A 20,533-nucleotide genomic window follows, 5' to 3' on the forward strand; every position below is an offset into this window, starting at 1 on the left:
AGCTGGCCAGACTAGAGTGGCTGTAACCTCAATACTTTCCAGGATCAGTTTAGCCTCACAGTAAGAGCTGCCGTGAGCATACTGTTCCCTGATGTGATCTTTGCCAGATGAAGTAGCCTTTTTAATTAGAAAGATGAGTAGCACCAGATCCTGGCTTCACTCAGACCACATCCTAGTGGATTAGAAACAGAACTGAGAGCTTGGGACTCTTACATTCTAATCACAGCTCCCACACCAACCTCACAGATGTCAAACCACCTCACCTCTGTGCCTGGTAACCATCTAGAAAATGGAGACAGCAACACTCCCCTGGCATAGAAGGGTTAGCCCATGTTCCCAGAGCTCTGAGCGCAAGCCCCATGGACATGCTAAGAGCGATTCTAAGCCTGCTTTTGCAACGTTTAGCTCTGGGTTTACGTAAAGGAGGTGCTTGATTTTGAACAGTTTGCTTACCAGGAATTGTTATAGGCTAGTCAGTTGAGGGTGTGGGATGTACTTTCCCTTTAATCTGGGCGCAGAGAGGGGCCAGGAGTGATCGTCTCCACCCTTTGGTCAAGGGAGGGGCTCCTGGAGGTGGCACCCACTGGAAAAGCAATTCAGGCTGAAGTTAGACAGCTCACATTAATTTTGGTAAATTAACATGGTCTACTCCCCTTAGGTAGGTGCATTGCCACCCCAGCTGCTCCTACTCCAAGCCCCATAGAAACCCCACCATGGTGTTTGTACAGCACAGGTAGGTGTGCAGAGATCACTGCCTTTTCCAGGGCAACGGCGTCTTTAAGCAATAAGCTTTGTACTAGGCAGGAGAACAAAGGTCTCCAGATACCTTCAAACCCAACAGCTTAAGTCAGTTCTTTAAGATTTAGGCCTGGTCTACACGTCACCCACATAGCCATGGCTGGTCAAGAGAATCGCCCCCAAACGGAAATAGCTACGCCAAGAAAAGAGGCCTAGTGCGGAGAGGCATCAGCTGGAAACGGGGCTTGTAGCAGAATAGCTTCTGGCCGTTGGGGGACCCAGCGGAGGTTTTATACCAGTATCACTGCAGCCACGCAAGATGGTTTGGCCAGTAACTAAACCAGCCGCACCTGCCTGCTGTTGACAAGAGTTAAGTTGAGCACGTGTGACAGACTCCTAGCCCGCGCTACTGCTGATCACAGGCCAGAGAGAATTTCACCATGACATTCCCATATCAAGCCCACTTCGTTCAGTTGAACCAGCTCTCTGGAGGTACTTCTAGACTCTGGAAGTCACCTCTTTGATAAACTCAATAGTTTAGGCACATTAAGTCTCCCATTGCAAGGCTGGTTTTCTAGACAGTTAATTTCAGGACCCTCCCCCATGTCTGGAGCTCCACCGTAGGGTTTTTGCATCAGGACTGGACAGTGCCCCAGCACCGGCCTTGCCGCTGCTGCTGGGACAGGTCCGGAGGCAGAGGGCCCCCAATTCATCATTGCTCTGCAGCACCTTTGAACTAGCCATGCTGGTGCAGAGCAACCCCAGAGAAGGTTTCCAGCTGCCGAACTGCCCCTTGTGCCGACACAGGGAGGAACTGGGATATTCAGAGGACAGCATTGCCATTCTCCTGCCAAACAGTGGACTGGGACCCATCCTGGAGGAGGTGGGGGTGGTGCAGTAGTTTCATGTGCTACCTTCTAGATATTTGCAGAGCGCCCAGCTTCGTACCCCAAGACCAAACTACAGCAGAGACCCTCACCCCCCAACTACTTTGTTTCCCAGCTACTGAGCCAGCCAAGCTCTGGGGCAGAGAAGAGCCAAACTGCTTTTGAAGTCAGGTGGAAAAAGAGGTTTATCATCACAGGTTCCAAAATATTAACATTGCATTTTATAAGACAGTTTAATCCACATTCACAGGGCAAAGTTGGCTAGGGGAGAACCAGGCATTTCAAAGCCGCAGCAGCCACTATGGAAAAATAGAAACTTGGTCCAGGAGTCAAGGGGCCCATTTATCCTAGGAGGTAAGGGGAAAGAACAGTTATTCCAGTTCATGCACTGGCCGAGATCAGCAACAGAGACGGTGCGGTAAGCCAAGCACCAGCAAGCCCCCTCTACTTCATTGGGAGTGCTCAGCACCTCTGGAAGCTTGAGACCAATACTTCAACACCAACACTGTAGGTTGCAACTTTTGGGATAACTAAGTCTGCCAGCTAGAGGGAGCAGCTGGGGAAGTTAAAAGTAACAGAGGGTCCTGTGGCACCTTTAAGGCTAAGGGAAGTATTGGGAGCATAAGCTTTCGTGGTTAAAAACCTCACTTCTTCAGATGCAAGAAGTGACTTGCATCTGAAGAAGTGAGGTTCTTACCCACGAAAGCTTATGCTCCCAATACTTCCCTTAGCCTTAAAGGTGCCACAGGACCCTCTGTTACTTTTTACAGATTCAGACTAACACGCCTACCCCTCTGGGGAAGTTAAGTGACCTCACAGGAGGTCCCGATTCTCACCAATACCCTAGATGGAAGAGCTCAAATCAGGTGAGCCAATAGGACCAAAGTTCTAACAGCCCTGGTCAACTTCAGACAGGGCGAGTTGCAGTCAGTTGCTGAGGGGAACAAGAGGTGGTAGTAAGCCCGGGCTGGGTGTTTTGTAACCCTTTAAGCCAGGCATCTCCAAACGTTGGTGCATGGACCATTCTTCGAGCGCTGCTTGGAAGCCTGCTCGCCTATTTGACTGGGCTGCCTCTGTCCGCTGGTGAAGGAATAGCAGCTTTAGCATCTACAGGCAGAGCGTCCAATGTATTTAGCCGTTTTAACAGAGCTTAGCAGGTGGAAATGGAGGGCCTAGGACCATGTGACCAGCCAGCCGGCCCACCCACCAGTGCTCCGCAGGACACTGCGGGTCAATGGATCATTCGGGAACTAGGGCTTTAAACAGGTTGGATACAGTCACATCTCGTTTACCAGAGTCACTAGTGGTTACAAGAGAAATTCATACAAAGCACTGGCAGTCAGTCCAGTGTGTGGGAACAAGCTGCATTAGTGGGCACTTGGGAAGTGCACAGCCACTCAGTCCTCTTCAAGAGGGAGGTGAGGTGCATAGGTTAGGGGCCTGTCATCCAAGCATCTCCCACACTTGTCTCCACTGGGCTGGAAGGGTTGAGGGTCTAAGGATTATCCCCAGGGGAAAGTCATGGAAGCAAAAAGTGTTGATGGGAATTGGCCACGGTCAGAGTGACTAATGGAGAACTGGGACTTGGAGTCAGGAGTCCTGACTCCAGTCCCTGCATGAACACGGAGCACAGTTCTGCATGGCTTTCCTCTCTCACCCGATGCTCAAGTGGGCCTACACCATCTCCTCTGGCCACTAGAGACTGGGGCCGGATTCCACCTTGCCCTGCACTCACCTGAGTGGATCAGATGAGGGAGGTGATTGACCTTCCCTGAGTAAGACCACCCCACTAGCTTGAGCATTGCCAACAGCCGTTCAGCAACTGGCACCAGGGCCTTGCTCAGCAGATGTGGTGGCTCAGGCGGTCAATGGGAGCCGGCCATTTCAGCAGGTGGGAGTTTAGGACCTGGAAAAGGAGGTGTCTGAGCCCCCAACACCCTCCTGCCTTCAAGGCACCCAGGGGAAGGGAGAACATCCTATAATGCTCACGGTATTGGGGAAACATGCTCTCAAGAGGCAGTTTGAGTAGCCCCCTTGCCCCTGTGTGCACAGATCCATCCCCCCTTGCCCCAGGAGAAAGCACCTGTGTGCAAGGGAGAGACATGCTTACCAATCACTTCAACCCAGTCACCGCCGCTCGCTGCAGCCGGCTGCTCCAGGGCGTCCCCACCACCGCCGCTCGCTGCAGCCGGCTGCTCCAGGGCGTCCCCACCACCGCCGCTCGCTGCAGCCGGCTGCTCCAGGGCGTCCCCACCACCGCCGCTCGCTGCAGCCGGCTGCTCCAGGGCGTCCCCACCACCGCCGCTCGCTGCAGCCGGCATGTTCTCGCCAGTCGGAGTCCCCTGCAGAGTCCAGGGCACACAGTCGGGCAGTTCAGAGTGGAGCCGGCACCAAGAACCGGGCAGTTACATCAACACTGGGGTTTGCACCCGGGGCTCAGGAGAGTCAGTCTAAACCCACCCTAAAGCTTCGCGCTTAGAGAGGAGATTATGCCTCCCCCGCCCGTTGAAACAGATAAACCAGCAGCTGGAACAGCTCCAGAGAACTGGCTCGTTTCAGCTACTCCTGGCCCCATAAACCCTCATCTTGCTTGGTTTACTTTGGTGAACTGGTAATCAGGGTTAGGAGGATCCATGCTTTGGTCCAGTGCCATCATTAGACTCTCCCACAGCTAAGCAGAAGGCAAGATAATTCAGAGCTGCAGCCCAGTTGCCTGTTAATCACACGGACGCTTGCAGAGTCCCTACACAAGGGGCCTTGCTTGCCCCCTTGCGTGATCCTATGGCCGTCGAGAAGGGCTCACTTACCTGCAGACTCTGCGATTCCATCAGCACCAGGACCCCGTCTTTCTCTTCAAACTCCAGGTCGGTCTCTGTCTCGTTTTGAGACCTGTACTCCTCGCTGTCCGTCTCCGATCGCGTTGGCTGCGAGAGGGAAGGAGGCCCGTGCTGGTGAGGACACAAGCTTTGTGCCAAACCACATCCAGGAAGAGGAGCCGCAGCAAGGCCTAGAGCAGAGGACAATGCCCCAGCAGGAGCCCATTGCTCTCCGCACAGACGCGGCAAAGGGGGCAGACTCCCTTCAAAGGGGATGACGACTGGGAAGGAGGCAAAGGGCAGTTAGGCACTCAAGTCCCTTTGGCTTTTGAGGGGCATTGACTAATTGCCCTTTGTGCTTCCAGGGACCGAGTGGCTAGGCAGCAGTTCTGCAGAAAAGGACCTGGGGGTTACAGTGGACAAGAAGCTGGATAGAAGTCAGCAGTGTGCCCTTGTGGCCAAGAAGGCCAGTGGCATATTGGGCTGTATAAGTAGGGGCATTGCCAGCAGATCGAGGGATGTGATCATTCCCCTCTATTCGGCACTGGTGAGGCCACACCTGGAGTAGTATGTCCAGTTTTGGGCCCCACGCTACAAGAAGGATGTGGAAAAATTGGAAAGAGTCCAGCGAAGGGCAACAAAAATGATTAGGGGGCTGGAGCACATGAGTTATGAGGAGAGGCTGAGGGAACTGGGATTGTTTAGTCTGCAGAAGAGAAGAATGAGGGGGGATTTGATAGCAGCCTTCAACTACCTGAAGGGGGTTCCAAAGAGGATGGATCTAGACTGTTCTCAGTGGTGGCAGAGGACAGAACAAGGAGCAATGGTCTCAAGTTGCAGTGGGGAAGGTTTAGGTTGGATATAAGGAAAAACTATTTCACTAGGAGGGTGGTGAAGCACTGGAACGGGTTACCGAGGGAGGTGGTGGAATCTCCTTCCTTAGAGGCAAGGGATGTAGCTGTCAGACCTGCCAGGCCCCAGTCTGATAGAATCATAGAATCTCAGGGTTGGAAGGGACCTCAGGAGGTATCTAGTCCAACCCCCTGCTCAAAGCAGGACCAATCCCCAACTAAATCATCCCAGCCAGGGCTTTGTCAAGCCTGACCTTAAAAACCTCTAAGGAAGGAGATTCCACCATTCCACTCATTGCATAAGCCACCACCTGGAGGCGTTGAATGCTTTGCAGCAGTCCGCTTGCCCCCAGCAGGGAGATCTCAGTGCTTGGAAAGGGATGTAGCATCCTGGGCGCAAGCAGTCACGTTAACGCGCTGGAGCTACGCCACGGTTCTGCGTAACCCAGCGTGCAGGGACTAGCTCTGCCAAACAGCAAGTGCGTCATACCTCATAGGTAGAGTCTTCGGCCTCATCGTCCTCGGGCAGCTCTTGCTGCAAGATCTCCACCCAGGACTGCTGCTCCTCCAGAGCGACATCATCTTGTTTCCTTTTGCTCCCTTTGCCGGAGGGCCTGACTGGACTTTTTTGGATCTCTGCAAGAAGGCCACAAACAGCACATGGAGGCAAGGGTCACCACTGCCCAAGTCTGCCCTCCCAAAGGGCAGGCACAGACCCCAGATACTCCAGAGCAGGGATGGCCTAGCGGGTTTGCCATGTGACTAATAGGCCAGCCATATTTGGATAGCTTCACCCCGGTGACGGCTGGACCTCAAGATGCTGGATCCGGCTAGGAGGCTGAGAGACAGCGCAGGTGTGTCTTGGCTCAGTGTTGGACTGGCAGCTAGTCTCCCTCCTGCCCTGGCCCCTGCTTTTTGGGAAGCCTTTGTTGGTTCCCTTCCCCCTTAATCAGAGGCTTAGCTCAACTCTTGTGCTAGCTTTGGGAGACCAGTCAGAGCCAGGAGTGGTCAGTCTCCACGAGGATGGAGCAGGGTGGCATAGCTCTTCCCAGTAGGGGAAAGGGCTGGGAGAGACGTGCTCCTGGGGAATGAGGAATAAAACTGCCAAACCAGGCTTCATCTCATCCAGCATCCTATTGGACTAGCTGCTCCACAGGGAAGTGCAAGACACCCACTTCTGGGTAGTTCTAGAACCACCAGCTTCAGCATCAAAGCATCCTCCTAAGTGAGGCAGCCAGAGATTGGGTTTAGAGCCGATGGTTTAGAGCCGAGATGATGGATAATGAAATTCGTTAGACTCTAGAGTTCTTGCCACAAGATCATTGAGGCCAAGGTGTTCCACAGGCTAGTTACACCTAATGTTAAATAAGGTAGTTTTATTTACCAGTTTTAAAGTGTTGCATCCTAATTGCATTGAATGGTCCCTTGTTTTTGGTTACAAGCCAGGTAAATAGAAGCACAGGACTGACCTCACCATCACTCATTTTTGCATCCATAGCCGGTCTTCTCCCTAAACTACACAGCCCACATCTTGTCACTCAGACAGAAGCCTTTCCAGGCCTCTGATCATTTGTTACTCATCTCGGAAGCCCCTCTAGTTCTGCTCCAAGACGGGGGGACTGAGAACTCTAAGCATGCCAGGAGTACAGGCATGGATTTAGAAAAGGTTTTCAGGGTCTCTCTAGCTCAGGGGTTCTCAAACTGGGGGTCAGGGCCCCTGAGGGGGTCACAAGGTTATTACATGGGGGGTCATGGGCTGTCAGCCTCCACCCCAAACCCCGCTTTGCTGCCAGCATTTGCAATGGTGTTAAATATATAAAGAATGGTTTTAAATTTATAAGGGGGAGGGGGAAGAAGAGGTCGCATTCAGAGGCTTGCTATGTGAAAGGGGTGACCAGTACAGAAGTTGGAGAACCACTGCTCTAGCTTATTCCCTAGGCAGAATAGATGAAGTTGACTTTTTCCCACCCCTGCCTCTGCACATTCAGCAGAGACCTGTAGCGAGCTGCCCACTGTGACACCCGGCTCTTCCCCAAGTCATTGCAGTTACTCGGGACCCTCTCAGATACTGAAAAAGAATCATCTGAACGATGCGTCAGCCGGCATCTGTCAATGCCAGCTTCCACCCCCCCACACCCCGTGCTACTCATTCCCCTGGCTGGGTTCGGGTCCCTCGGTCTTCTCCAGACTAATGCAGATTTTATCCCCCTCACTCCACTCCTTGCCCTCTTTCCAAGCTCATTAGTGTATTAAAAGTGGAGCTCAAGGAAAGGATGCCCCATGTACTTTTCCTCACACACAAGGAAGGGAGTCTTGCTTGCATAATTTAGGCACCTTAGTGTTGAGTCCCATTCGCTGGCAGTGGTGTTTCCCTGCAACAGGAACAGCAAAGCTAGCCGAACGTCTTCTGGGTGAGTCTGACACTAGCTGCATGACTCACGGGCCCGATGCGCCAGCCTTGCCTAAGACGTCCAGCTCTGCTCCTCTGCCGTGAGACCCTCCTGCAAGAGGAAGGGTGACCCACCGAGTCTCCTAGCTAGTGATCGGGGAGCTGCCGCTTTATCCAGCCAGCAACAGGGCAATGGACGTAGGTCCTGGTACCAGCCAGGGGAGCCCGTGAGGGTTTTAAGCAAACAGATACCTCTCCTCTGAGCTCACAGTTAGCTTAGCCTGACTGTTCCTCCAGCCCAGAGGAAGCAGTGGTTGTTCAGGAGAAGGTGGACTGGGGCCAGGACACTATCTGATTTAAGGAACTAGCCTCTCACATCTGCAGATGTCAGTTCAAATCCCACCTTGGAGCAGAAGGGCCAAGCATCTGGCCTCAGCCTAGCCCCATTTGCAGTGTCACCACTATTAAGCCAGCACACCGTTTTGTCATGTGGTCTACCCAGGAGGGAGGGGTGCTGCAGGGCACAGGGAAGAGGAGCTGGCAGAACCGTGCTAAGGTGATCGGCAGCTCCCAGCCATGGGGGCTGGACCAGCTCAGTTGGGGTAGCACAGTTTAATCGCCAAGGATTCATTCAGATATTACAGCAGAGATCATTGCTGGGAGCTCTTGGCCCGCAGGACTCGTCTACCAGCTGACCCTGTGGGACCTGTGACAAGGTTCCCACTACAAGCTTGCCAAATGCCTCCCCTTCCACTCCAGGAAGCTCAGGGCCAAAGTTTTAAAGGGCTGCCTAGTGACTCTGTGCAGGTATTCAACGTAAGACCTCAACTCCCGGGAAGTCCTGCCCCTTTCAGGTCTCACACCTAAAGTAGAGCGTTTTCCCTGGAGCGTGGGCCGTTCTGCCTGACTGTAGGTAGCCCAGGAGCAGCGATTCAGCACGCATACACCAGGCCTGCTGCACGGCCACCTCACGCTCGGCAGCTCCAGGTTGCTCACCCATCCACTGCTTCGTTCCGTGTCACAGAGCGGTCTTACCCTCAGGGATCCCGCTCTGACCCATGCAGTCTGCCGGCAGGTAGCCGAGGGCACGCTGGAACCTGGCGGGGATGATGGCGAACAGGAGGTGCGCCAGTCTGCCGAGACGCTTCTTGGCGTGCCGCACAGGTCTGTCAGGGGAAGGGGCGCAATCGTCCTGGCTGCCAATGTTCTCCACAGGGATGGAGGAGCCGCCCCAGGCCGAGAGCTGGTGGAGGAGCCGGGCCTGAGAACAGGAGTTAGACTGTCAGAAAGCGTTCAAATCCGTTGAGTTGTAAAATTCCTCCCTCCCCATCATGGCAGGCTGGGCCTAGCGGGTGCGGGTTCGATTCCTACCAACTCGCTCACTGCTGATCCCAGGGCTTTATCCAGCCAGGCTCACCGCCATCCATCTGCCAAGGCCCTTCTACTGCCGAGGAGCGTCGCACGGGGCACAGAGGTGAACGACGCTCAGCAAGCCCCGGGCAGAGCTGCAATCACACACAGGAGATGTGTTTCCCACCCACGCTAAGGGATTATTGCAAGAAGGCACCGAGGAGCTGGTATTAGGAAGCACTCGGTGCATCCCAGGGTCATTGGTCTGGCAGCCCGGTTCGTGGCGTTTCATCCTTTTCAGGGTCACTTTTATGAGTGATGTGGAGAAAGATAAGTAAATAACTTTTCCTTATTCCCATAATACAAGAACTAAGGGTCACCAAATGAAATTAATGGGCAGCAGGTTTAAAACAAATAAAAAAAGTTCTTCACACAGCGCACAGTCAACTTGTGGAACTCCTTGCCTGAGGAGGTTGTGAAGGCTAGGACTATAAGAGGGTTTAAAAGAGAACTGGATAAATTCATGGAGGTTAAGTCCATGAATGTCTATTAGCCAGGCTGGGTAAGGAATGGTGTCCCTAGCCTCTGTTTGTCAGAGGGTGGTGATGGACGGCAGGAGAGAGATCACTTGATCATTACCTGTTAGGTTCACTCTCTCTGAGGCACCTGGCATTGGCCACTGTCGGTAGATGGACCTTTGGTCTGACCCAGTCTGGCTGTAATTATGTTATTTCCCCTCCCACCACTCTCTCCACAGAGCCCCCTGAGCCCAGGGCTTAATTTGTAATGAAAGAGGAGCTGGGGCTCAAGCAATTTTTTATTTCCATAACTAAGGCAGCAAACCCAGAGGTGCTGGGGCCCATAACTGCCAGGCCCAGAGGTGCCAGGTCCCGGAACTGCCAGGCCCTGGCACAAATTAAGCCCTGCCTGGGCTACTTATAGCCCCAGCCCTTCTCCCAGGAGCCTGACGATAGGAAGGGTCAATACTCCCTCTCAGTTTAGTTCAGACACTAAATAGTGGCGGAGGGTCCCCAGATGGCTGCAGGAAGGGAAGCAGGGTGGGGAGGTATGGGGCACAGTTTCTTCCTCTCCCCAGCCATGCCACCGAACCTCTTCCCCACTCCCCATTCGACTGGATGGGTGTAGGGAGGGGTTTGTAATACCATCGCCCAGGGAGCACACCCTGGGGATGGGGAGGTCAGAGAGGCCGTGTTAATCAGAGGTGGTAGCTGCTTTTCCCCTGCCCCCACCAAAGAGTCACCGGTGCACACGCTCCTGTTGGAAGCGATGGCAGCCGAGTCTTGGCCAGCAAGCGCCCAAGTGCACGTGGCAGGGGGCCGGCTGCCTTTTCAGAGTGCTCACGACTGGCCTGTGGCGAGCCAGGCTGGCTGTGGTGGTACGCGAGGCCTCGTGGGCACGGGGTGAGGGCTCTATGTGGAAGGGGAGCTGGCTGGGATCAGACCTGTGCCATCCCACAGGCTGTTAGAGACTCACTTGTCCTCCTGGCCAGAGCCATGGGGAGGGTGTGTGTGGTCAGAAGTATTTAAGGTTCAGTTCACTAGAAAAGTTTTGCCAGCACTGCTATGCCAGCCAGCCCCCCGCCCGCCCCCCAGTGAGGACGTAGCTTATACTGGCATAGGAGAGCTTTTGTTGGTGCTACTGTCTTCAGACAGGACTTTCCTGGTCTAGCTCTATCTCCAGACAGAGCCAGCCCTAACCAACACTGTCCAGTGCAGAGCTGCCCTAGGTGGATTCAGCGCCCCACCCCATGGGCTTCGGCTGGATTCTGGTCCTTGAGCGACAAGCGCATTTGAAAATCCCAGCCATTGCCAATGCATGCCCAGGGCGGGGGGAACGGGGGGGATGGACCCAGGCATCCTGCGAACAGGGCTCAGACTCAGCGGGACCGGATGCCTAGATGGGGGGTGGGTATTGCTGAAATCTCACCAAGCCAGCCCCACTCGCTGCTCACACGCAGAGCCTGCGTCCAGCTCCAACCATCAGGCGGGGCACTTTGGGTGCGTCTACACTGGCGCCGAAGGTGTAATGGCAGCACGCCGAGGCATTCGCACGCCAGATCTGATTGAGCCAGTGCACTAACAGGAACAGTGGAGCTGTGGGGGCTTGAGGGTGGGCAGGGCAGGGCACCCAGTAAGTACCTAGGGGGGCGGGCAGGACTGTACTCAGGGTGCCCCGGCCCCTCGCACTACCATGGCTACACCGCTACTTCCTGCGGGCTAGCGCAGTCGCAAGCCGGGAATTACACCTCCAAGCCCAGTGTAGACGCACCATTGGACTAGCTACTCCAGCCGCCCCCTGCCTTGGGGAGACGGCGCTAGTGCAGGGGAGGGCAAACTTTTTGGTCCAAGGGCCACACTGGGGTTGCAAAACTGTATGGAGGGCCAGGTAGGGAAGGCTGTGCCTCCCCAAACAGCCTGGCCCCTGCCCCCATCTGCCCCCTCCCACTTCCTGCCCCCTGACTGCCCCCCTCAGAACCTCTGACCCATCTAACACCCCTTGCTCCTTGTCCCCTAACCACCCCCTCCCGGGACCCCCCCATCCATTACCACCCCCAGGACCCCACCCTCTATCCAACCCCCCTGCTCCAACCTCTATCCACACCCCCACCTCTTGACAGGCCCCTCGGGACCCCACACCTATCCAACTGCTCCCTGTCCCCTGACCCCATCCACACCCCTGCCCACTGACAGGCCCCCCTGGGACTCCCACACTTATCCAACCCGCCCCCCCCGACCACCCCCCAGAACCTCCGCCCCATCCAACCGCTCCCTGTCCCTCAGGACCCCCTGCCCCTTATCCAACCCCCCCGCTCCGCCCCCTTACCATGCCGCTCAGAGCAGCATGTCTGGCAGCCGCGGTGCCCCGCCAGAGCCAGACACACTGCCACGCTGCTTAGCAGGAGCCCCCAGCCCCCCCCCCCTCCCAGAGCGCTGCCCATGCGGTGGCGTGGTTGCGGGGGAGGGGCCGGGGGCTAGCCTCGCCGGCTGGGAGCTCAAAGGCCGGGCAGGACGGTCTCACGGGCCGGATGTGGCCCACGGGCCGGAGTTTGCCCACCTCTGCTCTAGAGGAACCCATTTCACTGCCCGAGCCAGAAACCCCTCCCCTTTCCCAGGGCAGGTGGCTGGGGACACTTTGCAGGAGGAGGCAGGCAGAGTCGCATGCCGGCTGTCTGCTGGGCCTGGGATGAGCCCGGCCCCCAGCTCAGACACACGTCCCGTGCACCCAGCGCTGCAAGCTCAGAGGAGAGCTGCGATCACCGGGAACGAAGGCTCTGCAGGAAGAGTTCTGGTAAGGCCAGGCCAAGGCAGGAAGCACAACCCAACGAGGGGATGGGCAGAGTGTCTGCACTCGCGGGCCACTCATGCATTTGCCAGCCCACATCTCAGGGACATCACAGGCTGCAAGGCTCCTCCACCAGAAGACACCTTGGCTTAGGAGAAGTGCACTGGGCTGGGAGCCAGGTGAGCACAGGCCTTGGTCTCACCAGTTCTAGTGAGCGCCAGCCACGTTTTGGTGCACTTCACCTCGTCACCGGCTCAGGCCTCATGCCTTTGCCCTGCTCCTGCCACTATCTAGAGAAACAGGAGACATAACTCAAGGGCTGAGACGCACCTTCCCCAGCACTAATCCACAGCCTTGTTTCTAGCGGAAGTGAACACTGATGTCGCTTATTGGCAAGTTAGCATCACAGGGTCTTGCACAACACTGGGCCTCTATAATCCAGGAGCAACCCAGGGCTGAGCCTTGGCCATCGAGTTTTGTTCCGCGCCACAGGAGAGATTTCACACGAGCTGAATGACGCAATCGGCAGAGGGATGCCACTTAGTGCGGCGCTCTGTCCCCCTTTAATGGAGGCTGCGTCTGAGAGAGAGGCGGGTGACCTTGGCAAACCGAGCCAGGTCTTTCAGCTCAAGCAGCGGAGAGGTCCTGGGTGCCAATCATTGTGACAACTAACCCAGACGCACAACAATACACAGGCCCGTTTGTGAACATACCATATGCTCTGTCCCACAGCCAGACATCCGACCCTGAGCAGGACCATGGCTGGGGCCTGAACTGGGCAACTCTGACAGGGATAGTGGGGGAGTCTGAAGGGAAAACTGCCATGGGAAAGGGGTGTGTGGGGGGGGTACTCCCAGCCCTGATCCATCCCAGGGGGCAAGCAGTGCCAGGACACCTACCCAGCAGATCCCATAGGAATATGTAGGGGCCATAAGGCAGGAGGGCAGAGCACTTTCCACAGCCCAGCCAGGCACAAGACAGTCTTTAAAGCAAACCCTTCAAGTCTCAGCTGGGTAGGGACTAGAGCACAAAGCAAGGGGAGCACACAGGAGAGCACCTGTCTATTGACTGCAGCGCCAGGGGGTGGGGTGAAGAAGTGAAAAGAAGCAGGAGCACAGAGGTACATGGTGGGCGAGAAGCTACAGGGCCTAAAACCAGGCAAGCCCCCAGCTCAGATCCACCAGCGGGAGTTACTTACCAGGGAACTGAAGAGCCCCAGCGGAGCAATGTGGTGGAAGAACCTGGCCAGTGACGATTCAGAGCCTGTCCGGGCAGCTGGCGTCTCCTGAATGCATAGGGAGAGGGGTAGTTAGAAGAGCCAGACCCCCCCAGACCTTGCCCATCGCCTCCCAGGGACCCTGGCCCGTCACCTGGGGGAGCTCTCTTTTCTCTGGGCCGGCCTGCGGGGCCATGAGCTCAGTTTGCTGCTGCATGACAAGTGCCAGGCTGGTGTGGACAGAAACCTGGCTTAGCCCCACCCTCCAGCACCTTAGCTACATATTGGTTCTGACCCAGGTGCTCTGCGTTGTGCTGATGAGCTGCCAGTCTCAATTCATCAGCCCAGCTCCCCACAGGCTTTGCCTCAGAGAATCTCAGGCTTGGAGGGGACCTGAGAGGAGGTCATCTAGTCCAACCCCCTGCTCAAAGCAGGACCAATCCCCAACTAAATCATCCCAGCCAGGGCTTTGTCAAGCCTGACCTTAAAACCTCTAAGGAAGGAGATTTCACCACCTCCCTAGGGAACCCATTCCAGTGCTTCACCACCCTCCTAGTGAAATAGTGTTTCCTAATATCCAACCTAGACCTCCCCCACTGCAACTTGAGTCCATTACTCCTTGCAGGGCAGAGCTTCCCCAGCTGAGGGAGGGGCCTTAGGGCCTTCTGGCAGGCGCTGGTTAGGAATGGGTGGCTGGAGAGCAGGGCTGTGTGGGGATGTGCTTTGGGCTGGATTCACCGGTTCTCTGCTCTCGGTGTGGGCATTTCCCCCAGGCGATGCCAGCTTTGTGAGCTGCTGGCATTTCACACCGGCTTCCCTCGGGGGTGAATAGCCGCACACGAGGCTGGAGAATTGGGGCCAGCTTTGAAAGGTATTTAGGTGCCTAAAGAGGCGGAGTGGCACCTAGTGGGATTGACAGACTGGCGTTTTAGGCACCTAAATACCTTTGCAAATCGGGCCTTTGGAGGGTGCTGTTGCAGTGACTGTGGAATATGAATTCGTGGGGGGCCCTTTCCAGGTAGGGCCCAGAGTCCATTCTATGCCCAGCTGAGTCGGGGCATTTCTACCACAAGGGTTTTTCTCTGTGTGATTACTGCGAATACCAAGGCCAGTACCAAGTCCCCTGCCCGCGAAGGGCGCTAGAATGGGGAGATCCTGCAGAAAACTTGCTTTTCTGAATTCGCAGTCAAACAGCAGGAGAAGCTGGAGCCCCAGCGAGAGAGCCCCCCCCGGCCCCTGCTAAAATGAGCGATTTCTCCCCTACATTTGAGCCAATAAAGATGAATGGGCGGGAAGGCCGTCTGGTCCTTTGAAACCTCTGCCTGGTTCAGTTAGCGGTTGACAGCCTCCCCGGGACAGACATTCACATGGTCTCAGAAAACGCCTCCCAAATGCTGCCTTGTTGCTGTGTATTCCCCACATCCCTCCTCCCAGGTTTGGGGGGAGGGATAGCTCAATGGTTTGAGCATTGGCCTGCTAAACCCAGGGTTGTGAGTTCAATCCTTGAGGGGGCAATCTGGGGCAAAAATCTGTCTGGGGATTGATCCTGCTTTGAGCAGGGGGTTAGACTAGATGACCTCCTGAGGTCCCTTCCAACCCTGAGATTCTGTGCAAAAGGTTTTAAACTCAGAGCTCTCACCACCCACTGTCTCTTGCTGATCTCTGACTCCTGGGGAGTTCATGCTACCCACATCCCACTCCTGGGGTCACACTGAGAACCCCCCACATCCCACTCCTGGGGGGCAGGGTGTTGCACTGAGAATTCCTCCCCCCAGGGCATGCTGACCCAGTGCCAGGCATGGGCTGCCACAGAGCCTGAGGAGCAGGTACCACACCTAGAAAAGGCATCGCAAAACAGTTCCCATGATTAATGACGTGTGCAGCTGCGTGTGCTGAGCTCCTAGGAGCAGAGAACGTGTCTCATGCCCCTCCCAGCTAGGGGTCAGTAGGGAGCTTCCAGGCTCGCCCAGGCCTCTGGCATCCTGTTTATAGGTTTGCTTTCCACTGAGTATCGGACACTGGCTACTGCCAGAGCAGGGGCCCAGATTCTCCATGGCTGTTAGCTGGGTGGAGCTATTTACACCAGCTCAGAATTTGGCCCCGAATCAACCAATGTGTGTCTTGTTGGTTTTAACCCCACACCCATCACTGGACCGTGTCTGGCCTTCTCCCAAAGCCCTAGACGATAGCAGCCCAGCGGAACTGTTCTTCAGATCCTAGCCGTTTGACCCCTAGATCTGCACCCCTCTCCATCCCGTTCCCCCCTGCACAGCCAGAGGTCTCCACATGGCTCCACCTTTCCCAACAGCGAGGGACAGATACTGAATTCAATGGGCTTTGGATCGGACCCCAGCTGAGATCAGGGCCTCACTGTGCTAGGGGCTGTATAGACACCTGTGACTTAATCACAATACTTGGTGTTTTTCTTAAAGCCCCAGCTCCTAGAGGCACGTGATTGGGGGAGAATCTAGCTTTTCTATACCTAAAGTAAGTTTCTAGCCCTCAGATTGCAGAAATTGCTTGAAAGTGTGACTGGGGTGCAACCTAAAGGCTGAGAAAGCAGAAGGCAAAGAACCCCAGAGGTATTATATTTTAAAGTCTCATGGTTGTAGGAAGGGCTGACTCATGATTTTTTGAATGTTTGGGGTGGGCGGTGCTGAGGGACAATCTAAATAGATAAGACCGATAACGGGGGCGAGAACAGAAGCATCCGTATCTCCATTTTACCGATCGGCAGGGGCTTGTCCAGGGTCAAACAGCAGAGCCTGAAATTGAATCTCGAGTCCTTGGCGGGCGCCTTAGCCATAGATCCAGCAGTCCTGTCTTTGCCTTTGTCCCTCATTTTCGGGTTATAAAAGGCCAGCAAAGGGCACAGATGGGACGTGAGTGCTGCAAGAGGATCTGTGGGCTAGGGGCGCACTACGGGCCCTTGCTGGGCGAGGGTGCCAAGACCCCGTGTCGGACTCTGGCACATCAGTTAAAGTATGCTTCGAGCTAGTGATGTTTCTCCAGCTCCTAGATCTGAGCCTCACGTTATCCTCCCACTGAGCTAACCTCCCCGACGCTCCCTTGCTGAGTCCCACAAGAGCTGCAGGCCACATAGGGCAGGTGAGGAGCAGGACCCCAGCCCCACAGTGGGCTATTAGGTTAACATGGGGGTGTCGTTACGCCCCCTCCTTTCTCCAGCTGGGCACTGCAGCTCGAGAGGGGTAACCCTGGAAAGATTAAGTCAAGCAACCTAGAATTCTGGGGCTTAGCAGAGCTTATCTGAAAGGCAGTGTGCAAACCCATGGAGCCAGTGGTGGTTGACACGTCCCACACCGGGGTCCTGGCCGAACAGTTCAGAGGGATCTGGGCCCATCTGGAAACTTCCCAGGAACAGCTGTCCCCATGGGATCAGTCCCACTGCTCTGCTGCCAGCTCAGATTAACCTGCACACAAGGAGGAGGGACAGCTCAGTGGTTTGAATATTGGCCTGCTAGACCCAGGGTTGTGAGTTCAATCCTCGAGAGGGCCACTTAGGAATCTGGGGAAAAATCAGTACTTGGCCTTGCTAGTGAAGGCGGGGGACTGGACTCAAGGACCTTTCAAGGTCCCTTCTAGCTCTATGAGATAGGAATGGGCATGTTTTTGCCTATTGGAATTGAATGTAGGTTCAGACTGAAGGTATTGTTTACACCACAACCAGAGGCATGACTGCAGCATGTGTAGACATGCTACACACCTGGATCTAGCCAGCCTGAAGAATATAAACAGTGAAGCTGCAGCATCGTGGATTGTACAGCTCCACCCAGAGCCCTGTGTCCGTACTCCCCCCGGCGTAGCCCATGCTGCTCTGGTACGTGCAGGGGTGCTGCAGAATCACCTCTGATCACAGTGCAGACTTACCCCTCGCTTCAGTTTGGGGCCCAAATTCAGGCCAGTTCTTATTTCCTCTGTCCTGGGGTGGGGTCCCAGCTGAGGGCCTGCTCTCACTGAAACTCCCAGCGACTCTAGTGGCGCAGTCTTGGGAACTCAGCCCTCTGGAAAGCGCCGGCTGCACTAGAAAGGTCACCCGCGAGCAATGGGCTGGAATAAAAGCGAGGAATAATACAGCAGACAGGTCTTTCTTAGGGCAGATTCAGCTGGACGGGGCTGTGAGCAGGGGCCAGCGTCCCCTGGTTACCCTGTGGAGCGTAGCGCAGCAATCGAGACGGTTTGCGTCTCTGCGTTCGTCACTCTGGTTCAAGTGCAGGAACAGATGTACCGCAGCCTTTCCGCAGCTGTTCCCAGAGCAGGCTTCATGAGCAAACCCTCTCCCTCGGGGACCATCCATTCTGCGTCTCCGCCTCTGTGCAGGGAGAGAAGGATAAAAGACCCACCCTCCTTTGGGAATGATTTCAAGGTCTCCCACACCTAGGGGGCCACGCCACTGTAACTGCCCGGCTGCCACACCCCCCCCCCAGTCATTCATGAAAGAATATTTTCTGGCTTTGTCGGATTCGGCGATGGCTGAGACAGCTCCTCATCTCTGGAGTCTGAGAACTCCCCCGCCCCCGCAGAGAGGCCTCAGCCCCTCCGGCACTGCACAAAGGGAGAGAAATACAAGGAGTCGCTGAAAAGAAGCAATTAAAATCAAATCAGGAACTAATAACAGCAAAGATACTAGCTGGGGTTTCTGGGCCAAACATTCGCAGAGCGGTGGCTTTGTAACTAAAGATCCTACCTGGCCTCGGCGTTAGCGTGGAAGCCTGAAGGGGTTAAAGAAAGACAGACAGACAAGCGATCTGACACTTAGATGAGCATTTACTTCTTGCTGTCCACATACACTGCCCCCCTTGCTCCCCATACCTTGTGCCTACGGGCCTCAGCCCTGGAAAAGCCAATGCTCTATTGAGTGATTCTTTCCCCCTCTTTGTATCTAGCAGCCAAGTGCTCTCTGCTTGCCGTGCCCCGCAGCCCCCGGGGACAGCACCTGCTCCGGCGCTTTGCTTCTTGGATGAAGAGTTCCCCTTTGCTCTTATCCAAGCGGTGGCAGGAACCCATCTGTGCAAGTGGCCCCTAGACAGGCTCCACCTGAGAAGGCGAGTGGGAGCCGAGGTTAGGGGACTGGGTGTCCTCTCCTCTCCTCCCTGCTCTGCTTTGTATGGGTCAGCTGATGAATAATCGCTTGTTCGGAGAGAGCAGGTGCAGCCCTGGCTGTCTGGTAATAGTCATCACGGAGCGTCACTGAAGGGGGAGCAATCAGGGCTCGGTGGAGAGTATAAATGAGAGGAGGCTGTTCCACAGAGCACCAGGCTCCCGGGCACGGAGGAGAGGAGCCAGTTTACCTTCCGGCTGGAGATGTCCGTCTGGGAGCCCGCGAGGCTCTGCTGGAGCTCCCGCCGCGGCAAATGCGCCCAAGACGTCTTCGCTTACGTGGTGACGCCCGACCGCATCCCGCAGTTCATCATCCCCTCGCTGGCCATCCAGGAGGACCACAGACTCTTCAGCAAGGGGAAGGAGCAGCTGTGGAGGCCGGGCGCGGGGCAGCCCGAGCGGAAGGCCAGAAGGAGCAGCTCGGACCCCGCCATGAAGAACGGGCGTGCCCTGCGGGGCTCCGTGCCGTGCTGCTCCAGTGCAGAGCTGGCCGCCTGGGTGGCGGATATTCCAGACCCCGTCACCCGGGCGGCCCTGTCCCTGCCCCACTTGCCCAAGATCACCACCCCTTATGGTTTTGTCACCCTGCGGGAGAGCCCTCAAGTGACCAACGAGGAGGCCTTGTTTTTCCACTTGCACTTAGCTCCCTCCAGGTGTCCTGGGGCCAAGAAACACCCTGCCACCCAGGAGCAGCTGGGAAACTGCCAAGACCCCGAGGCACCCATCGCCCACACAGATGGTCGCTCCTGGAGGGGTGGCTACTCGACAGACTGCAGGCTGCCCGGTTCCCAGCAGCCCAGCTGCAAGGGTAGAAAAGGGAGCCAGGGCTGTGATCAACCAGCCATGCCCCCTTTGCCCAGAAGAAGTTCCAGTCCAGTAAGACACAGCCAGATCACAGACATGCTGGGGAGCGGAGAGGCAGAGGACACAGAGGGCAAGCAGAAGTCTCTGCCCTTAGAAACTGTCTGTCAGAGGAGCTACTCCAGCCCAGAGCTCCCTGCCAAGACCAAGAGGAACTTTTTCCAAAGGATCCTGAAGAAGCACTTTGCACACCTCAGACATCTCAAATGTAGACATTTTCCTCTGCACTGATCTTGTGTAACAGCCCCTAGGAACCAGGGCCTACCAGGGGGTGTATTCATTCCCCAGTGCCATGAAATTCTACCCTGTGGCTGGGAATCCGGACATAAACAAGAGCTCTGGACATTTTATTTTACCCTCAAATGTGAAAATGGTGCAAGGAGCTGGCTGAAGTGTGTGCACTGCTGCCTTCTGCTGGGGGTGGGGGGAATCAGCATTGCTCCACTGCGTGTCATAGGCCCTACACTGCCAGCAGTTCACTGAGATTCTCTTCAGCGTGAGTCCTGTGTAGGGAGATGCCTTCTCTCCTTGCTGTTGTTGTGGCGTGCAGCCCAGTGACAGCGCTGCTGCCCCAGGGGACGGTAGAGTTGATTGCAACGCCGTGTATCTATATAATGGTGGAGACTTTTACTCTGTGCACAAGTGCCTTTTCTCCTTTAGTGTCTGTCCTGGCGCTTGTGTATCAATAAAGTATTTTTGCACCAACTCAAATCTCCTGCCATGTGATGACTATGCCTTGCAGTGTACAGCGGGTCCCTTTGCAAACGGTGCTACGGTCTCTGTAGAAGAAAAGAGAGTCGTGTTGCCACCTGTTGGCCGAATGCAAAAACCACTGGCAGGATATGCGTTAAGCACCTGAGGCTGGCTGGTACATTTTCCATTTCTTTAGAACTTAGGGTGAGAGGGGGAATATTTTCCAACCTCAGCATGGTGGGGAAAGCCCAAGGGATGCTAGGAGTGGGCTAAATTTCAGAGGGTAAGGCCAGAAGGGGCCAGCAGATCAC

The 20,533-nt window shown here is 55.5% G+C and overlaps 2 protein-coding genes across 5 annotated transcripts in view; both read right to left on the minus strand.

The window, feature by feature from the left end:
- Nucleotides 1-20,533, minus strand: part of PEAK3 (PEAK family member 3) — a 294,394-nt gene that overhangs the window by 213,693 nt on the left and 60,168 nt on the right. The gene's annotated exons all lie outside the window — the stretch shown is intronic.
- On the minus strand, nucleotides 1,793-13,845 carry LOC101930779 (uncharacterized). 4 transcript variants are annotated; one of them, XM_065578665.1, is made up of 7 exons: nucleotides 13,705-13,845; nucleotides 13,533-13,619; nucleotides 8,717-8,942; nucleotides 5,783-5,928; nucleotides 4,433-4,549; nucleotides 3,736-3,967; nucleotides 1,793-1,972 (listed from the first exon to the last, which is right to left on the minus strand). In XM_065578665.1, the coding sequence occupies exons 1-7, from the start codon at nucleotides 13,765-13,767 to the stop codon at nucleotides 1,968-1,970; spliced, it is 876 nt and encodes a 291-aa protein (XP_065434737.1). In that variant the 5' UTR covers nucleotides 13,768-13,845; the 3' UTR covers nucleotides 1,793-1,967. The 4 variants fall into 4 exon arrangements, with proteins under 4 accessions (XP_065434737.1, XP_065434736.1, XP_065434739.1 ...); XM_065578664.1 differs by having other exon boundaries at nucleotides 4,433-4,573; XM_065578667.1 differs by lacking the exon at nucleotides 3,736-3,967.

Source organism: Chrysemys picta, chromosome 25 (genome assembly GCF_011386835.1).
Source record: "Chrysemys picta bellii isolate R12L10 chromosome 25, ASM1138683v2, whole genome shotgun sequence".
Classification (NCBI taxonomy): Eukaryota; Metazoa; Chordata; order Testudines; family Emydidae; genus Chrysemys; species Chrysemys picta.